Source organism: Netta rufina (assembly GCF_964035555.1).
Source record: "Netta rufina genome assembly, chromosome: 5".
NCBI lineage: Eukaryota > Metazoa > Chordata > Aves > Anseriformes > Anatidae > Netta > Netta rufina.
The window spans coordinates 54,195,331-54,208,538 of NC_140128.1; the positions used below are offsets into that span (position 1 = coordinate 54,195,331).

A 13,208-nucleotide genomic window follows, 5' to 3' on the forward strand; every position below is an offset into this window, starting at 1 on the left:
TTGTTTTTGAATCAGACAAAAAGTTGCTTTATCTTTTAGCTAGTAAATAGTTACCTAAAAATATTTAAGTTATATTAACTGTATCAAAATCAAGTATCTCATATGATTGCACAATCTGCAAGTTCTCAATAAAGCTTGAGGTTGAAGTTATTAAATACAGGAGGTAAATACCTTGCAGAAATCACTGGAAAAAAAACTAAAAATATATATGATAGGTCAAGTTAGCTGCCATTTATTCAATAATATGAAAACTTGTATTTTTTAGGCAACTTTGCATTTTTATATTGAAGCTCAACAAATCCTTTCATGTTATTTTTAACCAACCCCTTCCTCCATCAGGTTCTAAAAGGAAAAAATATTTAGGAAGTTCAATACAGAGTGCTCTCTAAGCTCAGCCACAACAAGGCTTTAATTAAATATTGATAGTCTTCAGGAACAGAGTACCAAAATGCTAGGTAAGCAGCCCATTATAACCTTGTGGGGTTTTCTGACAAATTGTCAGAAGCACAAAATAACGCACTGTTGGTTTTGTTAGATCTCTACCAATGACAGCATGATCGGGGCTGTTTCACTCACTGCATAGCCGTGCTTTTCCTCAACCTCCAAAATCTTTACAAGGCTGTCAGTAACCTCCTCCTCTTCGTCCTATAGCAGGTAAGTGGAAATGTTTCAGGGAAGACTTACGTGCCTTCTGTTTCTCAGACTGTTGAGGAAACAACAGAAGTTTGAAATGTGCTCTGTAAAACATATTTGGCTGTTCTACTTTAATGAGCAAGTTAGAGTCTATACCTCGATAATTGATCCCATAAATCTAACAGACTGTGACGCGGGGGTTTCCCCACTTTCCTTAGCTGTAGGAAAAACTGAACGCAATGTAGATGTAGGACAAGAAGTCAGTTTGGCTACTCCAGAAAGATTTAATATTGGTAATTCTCCACAAGGGGGTCGATGTGGTTTTGTTTTTTCCTGGGCTTTCCTAAGAGGATCCTTTTAAAATTAAGAAATTGAGATTTATTTTTTTCTGATAACATCTTAAAGAATAAAAAACTAAAAGAAACAACAGAACAAAACAACTCAGCCAAATACTATTTCAATTAATTATTTTTAAAAATTACTACCTCACGTGATGTTTCTTGCAAATTTTCCCTATTGTGCTTCTTACAAAGCTCACATTGATGAACCTAAGAACTAAACAGGTGGAAAATGTGTCTGCTTGCATGAAAAGCGGATTCATGCTTTCTATGTCAAATGCACAGCAGAAAATATATTTTTTCTCTACTGTGGTAACTTTTGTGAAAAAAAATGAATTTCAGAGTTTTTCATGCAATACTATCTTCTATCTCACCTTCTAACTTTTATCTCACTTCTTTTACTAACTTCTATCTCACCTTGCAGACAGAATGAACTCTATGACTGCGTATGTTGAGTATTTTTCATGTAATTTGACTATAAACAAAGTTTTAGTTAGAATTTAGTTAGAATTTTTCATCACATTTTAATTTGCTGATTTTCAGCAGCCAGTGTAAATTCAGTATTTCTGGATATGATCTGAATACAGGATAACAAAGTAAACAAAGAAACAAAAACCAACAACAAATGTATTCAAAATGTAGACTGAAGGCCTTGAGAGCACAAATACATTTTCTCTCTCTGCTACAACTTTATCTGTAAAACTTTTTTAGAAGTCAAGTGTAGATAGCAAAAAAAGCAGAAGACCATATTTTAAACAACACAGCACTGACTCTAGTAGTAGCACCTGTGAAAAATGTCTGCCAGAGGTACTACGTGGTATCACAGCTTTTAAATTCTAACCTGTGTTTCAGGGCCTGGGGGGATGGTGAGCTGCATCAGACCCAACAAAGACTGGTGTCTGGGCAGACTGAATAAAACCAAGTAATCAGCTTAAGTAAAATATTTGTTTGTAGCTAACAAGCTCAGTGTCACAAATTACTTTCTCTAAGTGGGCTGACAGTGCTTCCACTAAAATATTACCTGTTTTTGGCTTTCCTTTGAAATTTGCCACGAATGCAGAGGTACTTGCCCTGCTGTATTTTCTAGTAATCTTACTTTGTGCGTGGCCAAAGCCTGTGTATCAGCTGCCCTAAAAAGTTTGGGGGAAAAAGGAAAAAAAAAAAAAAGAAAAGAAAAAACATCAGTTGTGCTTTAGGTGAAGTTTGGACTCAGTGCAAAGACTTATGTTGACTGATATTTCATTGTGTAGCAACATAAATATTAGCACTGTAAGTGAACTTCACTTCAGTCCACCTTATATAATAAGCACACAGTGTCCCCCCAGTTCTTAACTGTAGTCGTCAAGATTGAAATGATTTGAAGTCACTTGCCAGAATTCTTGAAAGTAAGGATGCTGTAATGCTTGATGGGCAGCAATTCTCTCATCGGGATCATATTTTATCATTGCATACAGGAGAGAGAAGCCTTTAGGAGATAAATTGTGCACAAGAGGAGGTATTCCTGTTCCTTTTTTAAAGGGGAAATCAAAATTCATAATTGTTGACCTGTGTTAAGCAAGTTGAGAACAAACAGTTATTCATGCATATCCATAGAGAAACTAAAACTGACTGAAAGACGTTAGTCTAAGATTTCGTTAATCACTTACTAGGTGCAAGTAAGTAACACTTGGAAAAAAAAGATTTCTTTCCTAACAATTTATGCCACTGACCTTAAGGATACTACAGAAATAAGGCCAAATAAGATTGATGTAGGCTCAAATTTCTTTTGCTCTGCCTACAAGAGTCACAAATACATGCCTGTCTCTGGGGCTCGGGGGTAGACAGAAGACACCACTGTCAGCAGCTGTCACAAAAGAATTTGATTTTTGTGACGGTTCCCTGTATAGAAATTGTACACAGCTCTACAGTTGTATTTTGAATATTTGAACACTGAGACCAATAACTATGGAAATGCATACTTACTGCTTGAACTTGTTGAGAGTTTTCTTGGCAGGAGTGCCTATAACATCATGGATTTTTGAAATTTGGTCCAGTTCGTTAGATCCAGGAAAGAGAGGCTGAAAACTGCAAGGTAAGAGATGGTATTAACGCTACAGAGCACAGTTAAAGTAGTTTAAATGGCATAGCTGCCACTTTGGTTAACATTTTTTAATTTAAGAGAAAGATGAAGTTTTGTGTTATTTGTTTGTGAACAGTTTAATACCAGCCAACAACAGAAGGATAATGTGAGCAGTAGGTTAATGCAACTGCATTTTTGGACAGGAAGGATAGTTAGGGTTATTAAGCAGAAATCTGTAATTGCCCTCTCCTCACAGATTCGGAGTAAAATATGTAAAGACAACATCCCTCCTGGTCAAAAGTAATGGGTATGGGATTCTGTTTTCTTCTAGCGAAGTGGCAGATCCCAGAAGACAGTATGAGTTTTCCTCCTTTTAAGACAGCAGAACCAAGCAGTCCCTCCTGCTGTGTATGCACACAAATACATATTTATAAGAAACATTCCATTCTTACACGGAGGTTCTTTACAAGCAGCAATACTGGAAAGATGGTATTTTGAACTGCATTCCTGAGCTTGATCCTCAGTTAATATAAAACTTGCACAGAGTCCTTGAAAATTGTTATCAATAGAGCAATCTGACTCAACAAGTTAGGTCCACTATCATTTGTTTCTTGCATATGTTCCCTTTTTCCATACTAGCAGAGCATTTCCTTTGGTATATAATTTAAGAAACACTTCAGTAGCACCACTTGATTCTTGAAAACAAAACATTCATCCCTTTTTGAAGAAGGAAGAAACTTCTTTTAACTGTTTGCAAATTCAATCAAACAGCTGGCTGCACATCTCTCTGAATGTCTTCATAAAGCTTTGAGAGGAAGAAGGAGAGAAAAAGAGAGCTGATTCATGTTGTGCAGCTGTATCTCTCAAGACAAGCAGTTGGGAGTGGGTTTTTATGTGAATTACAAAAATGTGCTGCCTCTAAATGTAAAGCTAAAACTTAAAGAAGGACAACTGCGCAATCCACAAAAGAAACATCATCCAGGAGCCCAGGTTTATGAGGAATAGTGAAAGGAAGAACTAGGTGTGAAAGAGAAGCACGACTGAGTAAAAGATTAAAAAATCCTTACAAAATGTGGTCCCAAGTATAAAGGCTTATGCAAATGTTCAACAGCAAAAACTGCAAGATCCTCCTAAAAAGAAACAAACCTGTCCATACTTTCCTTTCACTTGGCAAAGCTGTCTTTTACAATTCAGTGACTTCCAATAAACATTTCTTGTTTCTTTCTGAACACATCTATTAGGTCTCTGAAAACATGCAGTGGTTGCAAAGACTGATATTTGTTTCATTAAGCTAAAATTACGAGGAAACATCTTTAAGGTTTTTTACCCTAAAAAAAAAAAAAAGTTTGCAACATGTAATTTTCTTGCAAATCTTCAAAACCCACCGATTCAAACTGGGATGGGAAAACATGGCATTTTTAAAGCATTTGTTCCCAATTTACTTTGCAAGAGAACTGCCACATTTGGAATTTTTCTGTTAACAGTTTTCTGACCGAAGGAGAATTGTTTCTGCAAGTTAGCAGCCAAAGCATAAGGGTTGTCATTTAATGTGGTGGTGACGGCAGCAGCTGCACTTGCCATGTGGAGGAGGAGGAAAGAAGCAAATCAAATGTTACCACTCCTGGTTGCATATCAGAGGCAGTAGTGTGGGAGGAGAATAAAGAACTGCTGCTGTTGCTAGGGCACAAAGATAATGGAGAAATACTCATAGTGGTTATTTTTTCTTTTTTTCTTGAAGGCCAATGACAATTTTGTTAAAATAATAGTTTTATCATCTTTGAAAATCTTGAAGGACGTCAAGCCAGGTTTTTCTGAACTCTTGCTGCATCAGAAACTAACTTCAAAATATTCCAGGACAGAAGGTCCTGGCACGAGGGTCTTGAGCAAACTATTTTATAAACCAAACTAGTAAATCCAAGGGATTGTCTTCTATGGTCTCATCTGTTTTTGCTGAAGAGTAATTCATTAGAAGATGGAAAATCAAGTGTATGAACAAGACTGAGGATGGTTAGTTATACTCATGACAGGAAATGAGCCATACTTCACAGCTACAGCAGATAAAATACGTTTTTTATCAAACTGAAACATGAAGTCAGGGGGTGGGAGGGACTGCTCAAAAATGCTGCTTTTCTTGTAAATATTTTTGATGCCTATTGTGTTCTCTTAATCATCCCACTTTTTTATTGTTAACCTGCCATAGGGTGAAGAGAGACAATGGACAGTAAGTGCCTCGTGAACCCTGCAAACTAATCATGCACTGAACTTCCCTAAAACTGTGGAAGCAAAGATCAGATTACCTATACCATGTGCTCCTTATTTCAGTTGTTTACCTTTGATTTTCTGGATTAACAATAAGGAACTGAACACTGTACCTTGTGATTTCATAGAAAACACAGCCAGCGCTCCACATATCAATTTTGTAGCTATAGTAGCCATCTGTAAGCAAGCATTCAGGTGCTCGGTACCAGCGTGTGGAGATATATTCTGTGTAGGGCTGCTTAGAATATATACTCCTACAAGATCCAAAATCTCCTAGCTTCAGGGTATTCTGCTGCAAAAATAAAGTATTTTGACAATTTAGAAAGACTGAAATATTCAAGCAAAGATTTTCCTTCAATGTGTGAAGTAGTCATCATAAAAGAAATCAACAGATTGAAAATACCATTTCAGAAAACCCAGGGAGAGTATTATAGCAGCAAAACTGCATTTAAATAGCATGTAGCTCCAAGACTTGAAGAGATTTATGTGTCGTAATATGCACAAATGCCTTTCTCTTCATCATTAAAAGACAGAGCTAAGAGTTAATGGAAAAGCATATGGACTATTACTGAAGAGAAGACTGCTAAATAGGACATCTGGATTAAGTTATTTTCTTAGACATCTTGTGTTTAGCAGTGATATAACAGGTGCTCTTAGCTTTTCTTTGCAACGGGTTCTCCTGCACATTTAGAGGACTTAAAAGAAAACTTTATCTCCAGAAAATAAAAATTCATAAAGTGAATTTTGAAATCCTTGTTTTCAGACATTAGTAAAATACCATTCTGAAACTCAGAATAGATTTCAATGAAATTTTCTAGAAGCCAGTATCTTCCGCTCTCTTTTGTATGAGCAATTTCCACTAAACCTAGGTATTAAATGTAGAAAGAAAGAGATGCAGAACTGAATGCTACTGCTTGTTTCTAGGTTAATACAGAAAAGAAGATATTGATTAATGCATGATAAAGGACCAGTTTGCAGATTGGCATAGACACATGAAGGCTGCAACACATCAGATTCATCTGGTTTTAGCCACTAACAAACCTGCCCGTTCATTCCTCTAGATCAGGAATGAAGTATTAGAAGCAAATGTTTGTATATATTTAAGAACTGTATTTTTATTCATGAAGAAGCATTACTTTCTCAGCATAAACAGAAAAATAACAATATACTTCACTTTCAGTTAAATATTCTCATATAAAATGAATTACCTTTATTAATATGTTTTCTGGTTTCACATCTCTGTGAAATATCCCATTTCTGTGCCAATATAAACAGATCAAAGAGAAGAGTTCAGTGAAAAGGTAAAAATTATCAGTGCTTCCAGTTATTTGTAAAAAAAAAAAAAAAAAAAAAAAAAAAAAAAAAAAAAAAAGTAAAGCAACTAACACTCTTTCAGCCTTATCAACAGCATAGTAAAAAACTGAATTTTACCACCATGGTGGTACAACAGCTACAGGAATGGGGAAAGGGTCAGTTGAGGAAGGAGTCAAGCTATCTGGTGTTGCTCTCAGCAGGGTTAGAAAAGGATGGAAAGGGCCCCCTGCTCCCAGCAGGGCTCCTGCACAGAGAGCAGAGCTCCCATGGGGTGCTGTGCACACTGGCTGCCAGCTTGCTGACTTCCAGGGCTCTGCTACAGGCAAAGAAATACCTGGGCAATGGCCTTTTTTCACCCTGCAGCAGTCTGCTGCCTCACGTTATACACAGCTGCTTAGAGATGGCCCCAAAATAGATGTATGATAAGTGTACTGTAAAGCTGTTGCCGAAGCAGGTCTCTTACCTATGTATGTGATCAAGAGATTTGCATAACTGATACATGTAGTTCTTTATTTTTTTTTCAGGTAATGGCTTTCTCCTTCCTAGAATTAAATTTCAAGTTGTTCAAGTCCTTTTTAACACACAACAGAATACAAAGAAAAAAAACATCTTCAGCTTCCAATTGATATTACCTTTTTCAATTATACTATTTTGGTCATTTATAGCTAGCTTTGCAATCCATTTTCCACTCAAATTCAGACATAATTTAAATTTCAGTATGCACCAGAATAGTTCAGCTAACATAGCTGTCAGTTCAGTAGTCTATAAACTGCCTTAGCTTTTACTGTGTGTTTTTCTTGCAATATCTGTCTCCAAGTTCTAATAGAACTGGAATATATCGCTTCCAAATCTCTCATTTCCTTTCCAAAAAAAAAGGAACAGGCCGTAAGGTTCAAGATTCCTATCCATCACCTCAAATTAGTGCAATGCTTAAATAACTGTGATTCACAATTGAGCTGGAAATTACAGGTTAACCTAGGTAGTTTAGCTTGCTATTGCAGTTGTGCAATAACCATAGCTATAACATTTACCTGTTTTTCAGAGCCCTAAAGTACCTACACAGCTTTTTTCTTTTACAGGCTCCAAAGGCCTTTTAATGTTGCTGTAATGCCTTTATGTAATGCTGCAATGTCATCAACAGTGGCAGAAGTGATCACATTTCTGAAAACCAGAACAGGTACTGGTTTGCATGCCGACAGCAGTGCGAGTGCTTGGCGTGGGAGGAGGAGGGAGATGAGCAGGGCAAAAACTCGCTGCAAATGGACTGGTGTCCCCCACTGCTCGCCGTGCTCCTCCAGCCAGCCACCATAATCCACTGAGCACGATTAAATAACACAGCGCTTGAAACAGAGCTCCATTTACAGAGGAAACTGTAAAATTATTACCTCGGTAGACAGAGATGGTGTTTTCAAATTCAGGTTTTTTGTTATTTACAGTAGAAAAGATTTTATGAAGTGTTGTTATTTAACCCAACTTGGACTATTATTAGTATTTAAAAAATCAAGCCTTCATGAAAAGAAGTCATGCTCAATTGTGTTTTGTTTTGTTTTTCTTTACAGGTAACTACTGAAATCTGGAGCAGATGCTCTTCTACTTTCAGATTTATCACCACACAAATCTCACTTGGAAGTCATTATGAAGTGAATTTGAGGCTACAATATTTTTTTCTTCAGGCCACCTTCCCCACATCTCTCTGAGCCTTTTTTTTTTTTTTTTTAATCACTTTAAATGACCAAATTGTTCTTGATTAAACAAAAGGCAAGATTGTTTTTCAGTTATGAAGTGACTTGTGGTACCACTACAAATTAATAGTTACAGAATTATGACTGTGTACAGACAAATAACTTTGGTTGAAATGAGATGAATCTGTTGCCAGTGTAATGAAGGGATTAAAAAAAAAGGATCAACTTCCCACATTAGGCATTACAATGAACTGGCCTCCTAATTAAAAGAGTGTCTTCATACACCTTAATAAACTAGAAATTAATTTACAGTCAATCCCGATTTTTCTTCACTGCAAAATTTTGTACAAACCATACTTGCCTTTAATTTTTTCTAACTTAAAGCTTTTTTAAATCGTCCTGAACCTTTTTTGAACTTAATTTTGCAAGATTCAGAGTATTCAGAAAATGGCAGAGATTTATATTACTATATGCTGTAGAAATATACAAAAGACTACAAACTGTCTGTAATGTAGCTACTTTTGTACACTCTGAAAACTGTTTTCAGAGCATTGCCAATACACACAATTTAGTTGTTCTATAAATTAACACCACACTCCTTTAAATCGTAACCCTGAAAATTCAAAAGCAGCTCCTATTTTCCATTGTTACCCAGATATCCCCGGTCAATTAGTGTTCTGGCTCAGAATTGAGATTAATTTTCCAATTTAAATATGAACTCAGAATTTTTGCCAAATAATTATTCTTTTAAATAAGCTGCCACACCTTATATTTCTCGACTTTGCAGTAAGCCATAAATAGAGTTGTTTGGGAGAGATTAAAAAAAAAATAAAATCTTATTTCTGCCCCATAGGAAATAGTCCTTTTGACACTTTGCAGAGTGAGAGAGTGGCTGTGGTGGAGTTCAGCTGCCTGGTAAGGTAAAACCACCACATACTTAGGCCTACTTTGAAACCATCAAAATTAATTTTTGAAAAAAAAGCAGCAGGAAAACAATCTTCCTATGGAAAATCTTCCTAGGAGTTTGATAAGAACTGTATATTAAAATTGAAAAAGCAGAATATACTGAAACTATTAGGCTGATTTCCATCTGTGTACAAGGTTTAATATAGCTGGTTTTGTCACATGAAAAGAACAAGAGAAACACTGAGAAATGTACACCAACTGAAATTTGGTGTTTTGGATTTATTTTTAAAGGCAGTTAAAGAGCAAATCTAAACATTCTGATTTTCCATAAGTGAAGTATAGTATCTTTCCTAGAAAAAGCTACAGGATTGTTTTTAATGCACTGGACTAATTCACTGTCAATGAGAACTCCTTCCTATATTCTACTACTCACTCTGACTTAATAACTTCACAAATTGATCATGGAAAAATAAAAAGCAGCAATTATTCATAGCTGAATCTACAGAGTCAAGCAAGTGTATTTTAATCTCAGCTCTTTATCTAGGTCAGAACAGGGTTACTACTTTTGTTAGAGATCTGAATACCCAATGTCATAAACATAATGTTTGAGAGCAAGTCTTTATTCTACTGCACAGAGTATCATCAGTTGCATGCTGAGTTACGGAAATGAATCTCCCAGCTCTGAAGACATTACAAAATTTTAATTATTAAAAAAAAATCCTCTTTTACTATTGAAATTGAAAGTGCTCCTCCATTTATTGTATCCAACTCCTTTTGTTTCTGTAAGAGATCTGTTTTTAAATTAGCTTTTGTTCTAAACCTTTCTGTAGGAACTTTTCCTTAAGATTTATGGTCTTCCACCTGCCTTGACCAACATCTCCAGAATTCTTAAATTTAGGTGCTTTCAGTGAACTATGTTATTTTATAAAGAAAGCTTGGTTAAAGGCATTTTACTGGACACAAAAATTGAAAATCATTATTCATCGATTCAGTAGTCTTTGAAACAAATGGGAATAATCTTCAAGTTGTTTCATTATAGTCCTGACTTAACAAGAGCCTGTTTAAGTTATTTTTGTTACATAAGGTAATAGTTTTGTAGAGAAGATTGTTTCCCTGTTTTCAAGTGACTGTAGAAACAGATCGCCGTTGACCTGACCCCTTGGAAAGCTTCTGCATGCATCCATGCTTTAAACTGGGTATTTTGCACTGGAAATTAATATAGAATGAAGCGGTACAGCATAAAAATTCGCTAAAAGTTTCATCATATGTAATAGTGAATAACCTTGTGCAGTACAGTTAATTCCACTTTGTGATCTGCAGAAGGAGGGGTTGTCTGCTTAAGCACATGCTACATACCTTTTATCAGCTCATAAATATTCATGTCCATAAGTTCACATATCAGTGAAAGGGAGCCGGCTTTTTTATCACTGAAGAAACAAATTAGGAGACTTTAAGATCTGATTTACTCATGAAGGTATTTGAATGCATGTTTTCTGAGTATGTGACGCTGTTCAGTATCAGGAATTTTCCAGTAAATCAAATGGTACAATGTTACAATAATATAGAGGAAACATTATGCCAGACATGAAACACTTTCTCTCTCGGTCATTAGTATCAGTGGCAATGGGTACCTGACTGTGACTGGAATCTCTGTTTTGTTGACAATAGCAGTTCTAAGTGTTATCAAGATACGATTATATATATCTGACACCTTATTTTCCATTTCACTGCCCTGCAGAGGCAGATATCTTTAGGTCCACAGTTTTTCTAAGAAGAAGGTAATTGAATTAAAGTACCCCCCCTCTACAATGCTCCATTAACCCAGACAACAAAAGGTTGTGGGTACAATTTACAATCCAGTTTACAGACAGTGAAAGAGCCAGGCGAGCTGGCTGGCCATCTGGGTTACACTTGGTTAACAACACAGCAGCTGAAGCTGGCAATTCCAGAAAGCTGAGCTGCTGCCACGATTACCAGCTTTTCATGCATTTGTGCTAAATGGGTCTGCTGATAACAGTACAGTACCAGAGGCTGGAGCAGAGGAATTGCTGGAGAGCTAGAAAAAATGTTTTAGGCATTCAACAAGTTTTGTGCCAAGTACTCAGAATAATGAACTATTTGTCTCCTGTTACATAGTGAGGAAGTATAGCACAGCAGTGGAGGAAATGCTGTCATAAAACTCAAACTTTGTGAGGCCTCAGAAGACACTTAAGTGCCAAATGTCTCTAGAAGGAGCCCGATTCCATCACTGACTGATCTCTCTTCAAATGTGTACCTCAGCTGCTGCCTAGTTCAGAGATCTAAACTTCTATTATTTGCAAAGGGGTATCTACACAGTTGCTGCTTTGCCTGGATCCCTACTTCAACCTGCCAGGCCAACCCAAAAGCCCAGTAGTTCCAGGGCCCATTTCAGCAAATAAGCTCTAAGTGTGCCTAACCAAAATAGTCTCCAGTAGACGTGACACCATGCATTAAAGCACTCCCTGGATATGGGATGTGGGTTCAAATCACCAGCAAGTATTATGTATTATGCCATGAAGTTTAGCGATGCTTAAAATATATCTAGTCTGTCATTTTAATAAGGATGTCGAAGTGTTTTTCAGTCTGCTACAGAAGAGTCAGAGCAATAACAGATCACCTTTTCTTAACCGAACAAAAAAAGGCACAATGACTTTAGAATGTGGCATATCTGCTGTTTTTTCTTTCTTGTTGGTCAAGTTCCTATAGGTTGCCTCTAGGTCCAAAAGTTACTGGATATTGTTCAAATAAAGGGTTAAGGAAGAAGTGGATGCACCATACTTACAAAACAACTTCATGTAACATAAGGATATTAGGATGTGGACTCAACCTCCTTAGTGCTTGTATTTCGCTCAGATTATTCACTTGTTCAATACTAAAGATGAATTAAAAAAAAAAAAAAAAAAAGAAAAAAAGAAAGAAAAAGAAGACTGATTTGCAATCAGGGACTAGATTATAATTGTCTTTCTCCCCTGCCATGAGACAGTCAGAACCCACTCCATTTCAGTCTGAAATTGAACTTCCAAATGCAGGACCTGCTTTGTTTCTTTATAGAACAAGTCAGTAAAGAGGAGAATGGCTTTATTCCTCCCTGCAGTCCAGAGCAGCTGGACTTACCTAGACATGATTACTAAGGCATTTTGCTCCAGATGCCAGCTACCATGCCAAGCTGCTATCTGAAAGAACTGTGTGTCACCTACCAGTACAGATCATACAGGTCGTTCTGAGCTGGTGTCGCATACATACCAATTATTGCTCAGCACGCTGCTGAAAGTGACGGTCTAGCCTTGCCAAATGTAATACTTAAAATTAAGTTTTAATGATAAGCAATTGCATGAAAAATGGATACCATTCAACCAGTGTTTAAATATTAAGTTGCCCTCTTAGACTTTAATAAACAACAAAACTGCATGCAATAGAAACTCTGAAGAGGAAGCAGGAAACAGAGCTCTGCACACTATTTCACGGATCAGAAAAGGATATGTAAGCCTTCTCATGACTTACAGCTAAACACCAAATCATAATTTTCCAATTTGAAACTGGGAGAAATACTTGGGATAGGCAGATTCTGTTTGAAACACGATTATCTGTTGCTAGAAGAGTTTGTTTCATCAAAAGAATTCATCAGTCAATTTATCAAGGGGTTAGAGGCCTAAGAGACATTTTAAACACACTGCTTAAAACGCAGGTCAGCTTGTTACTCCCTTCCACTGGACTGCATATGATCTGCTTTGAATGTAGCTAAGCAGCTAGTTTAAATACTGTTTTGACCATAAACTGGGCAAATGTGGTCAATAGTAGGTAACATATAAATGGACCAACAGTTCTCTAACAACACAGTAGAGAATCATAAGTCACATGACTTCATTAACTGAAGATATTTGGGTTTGTTTTCTTTGTTTAAACTTACTGGAATGTTTTTCATCCTCCACTTTTCCATGGTCTCTGAAGCTCTGAGTTACATTGTGAATGTCACTTCAGAGCAGTGTCCCATTTTAC

The 13,208-nt window shown here is 36.5% G+C and overlaps 1 protein-coding gene across 1 annotated transcript; it reads right to left on the reverse strand.

The window, feature by feature from the left end:
- Positions 1-529: 529 nt before the first annotated feature.
- MOK (MOK protein kinase) lies at positions 530-12,029 on the reverse strand. The gene is given in 10 exon segments (XM_084287771.1): positions 530-786; positions 789-987; positions 1,993-2,101; positions 2,343-2,516; positions 2,934-3,035; positions 5,403-5,581; positions 6,498-6,546; positions 7,067-7,145; positions 10,548-10,618; positions 11,995-12,029. Coding segments are annotated over 10 exon segments (1,146 nt in total). The 5' UTR covers positions 12,015-12,029; the 3' UTR covers positions 530-622.
- Between the last annotated feature and the right edge of the window lie 1,179 nt (positions 12,030-13,208).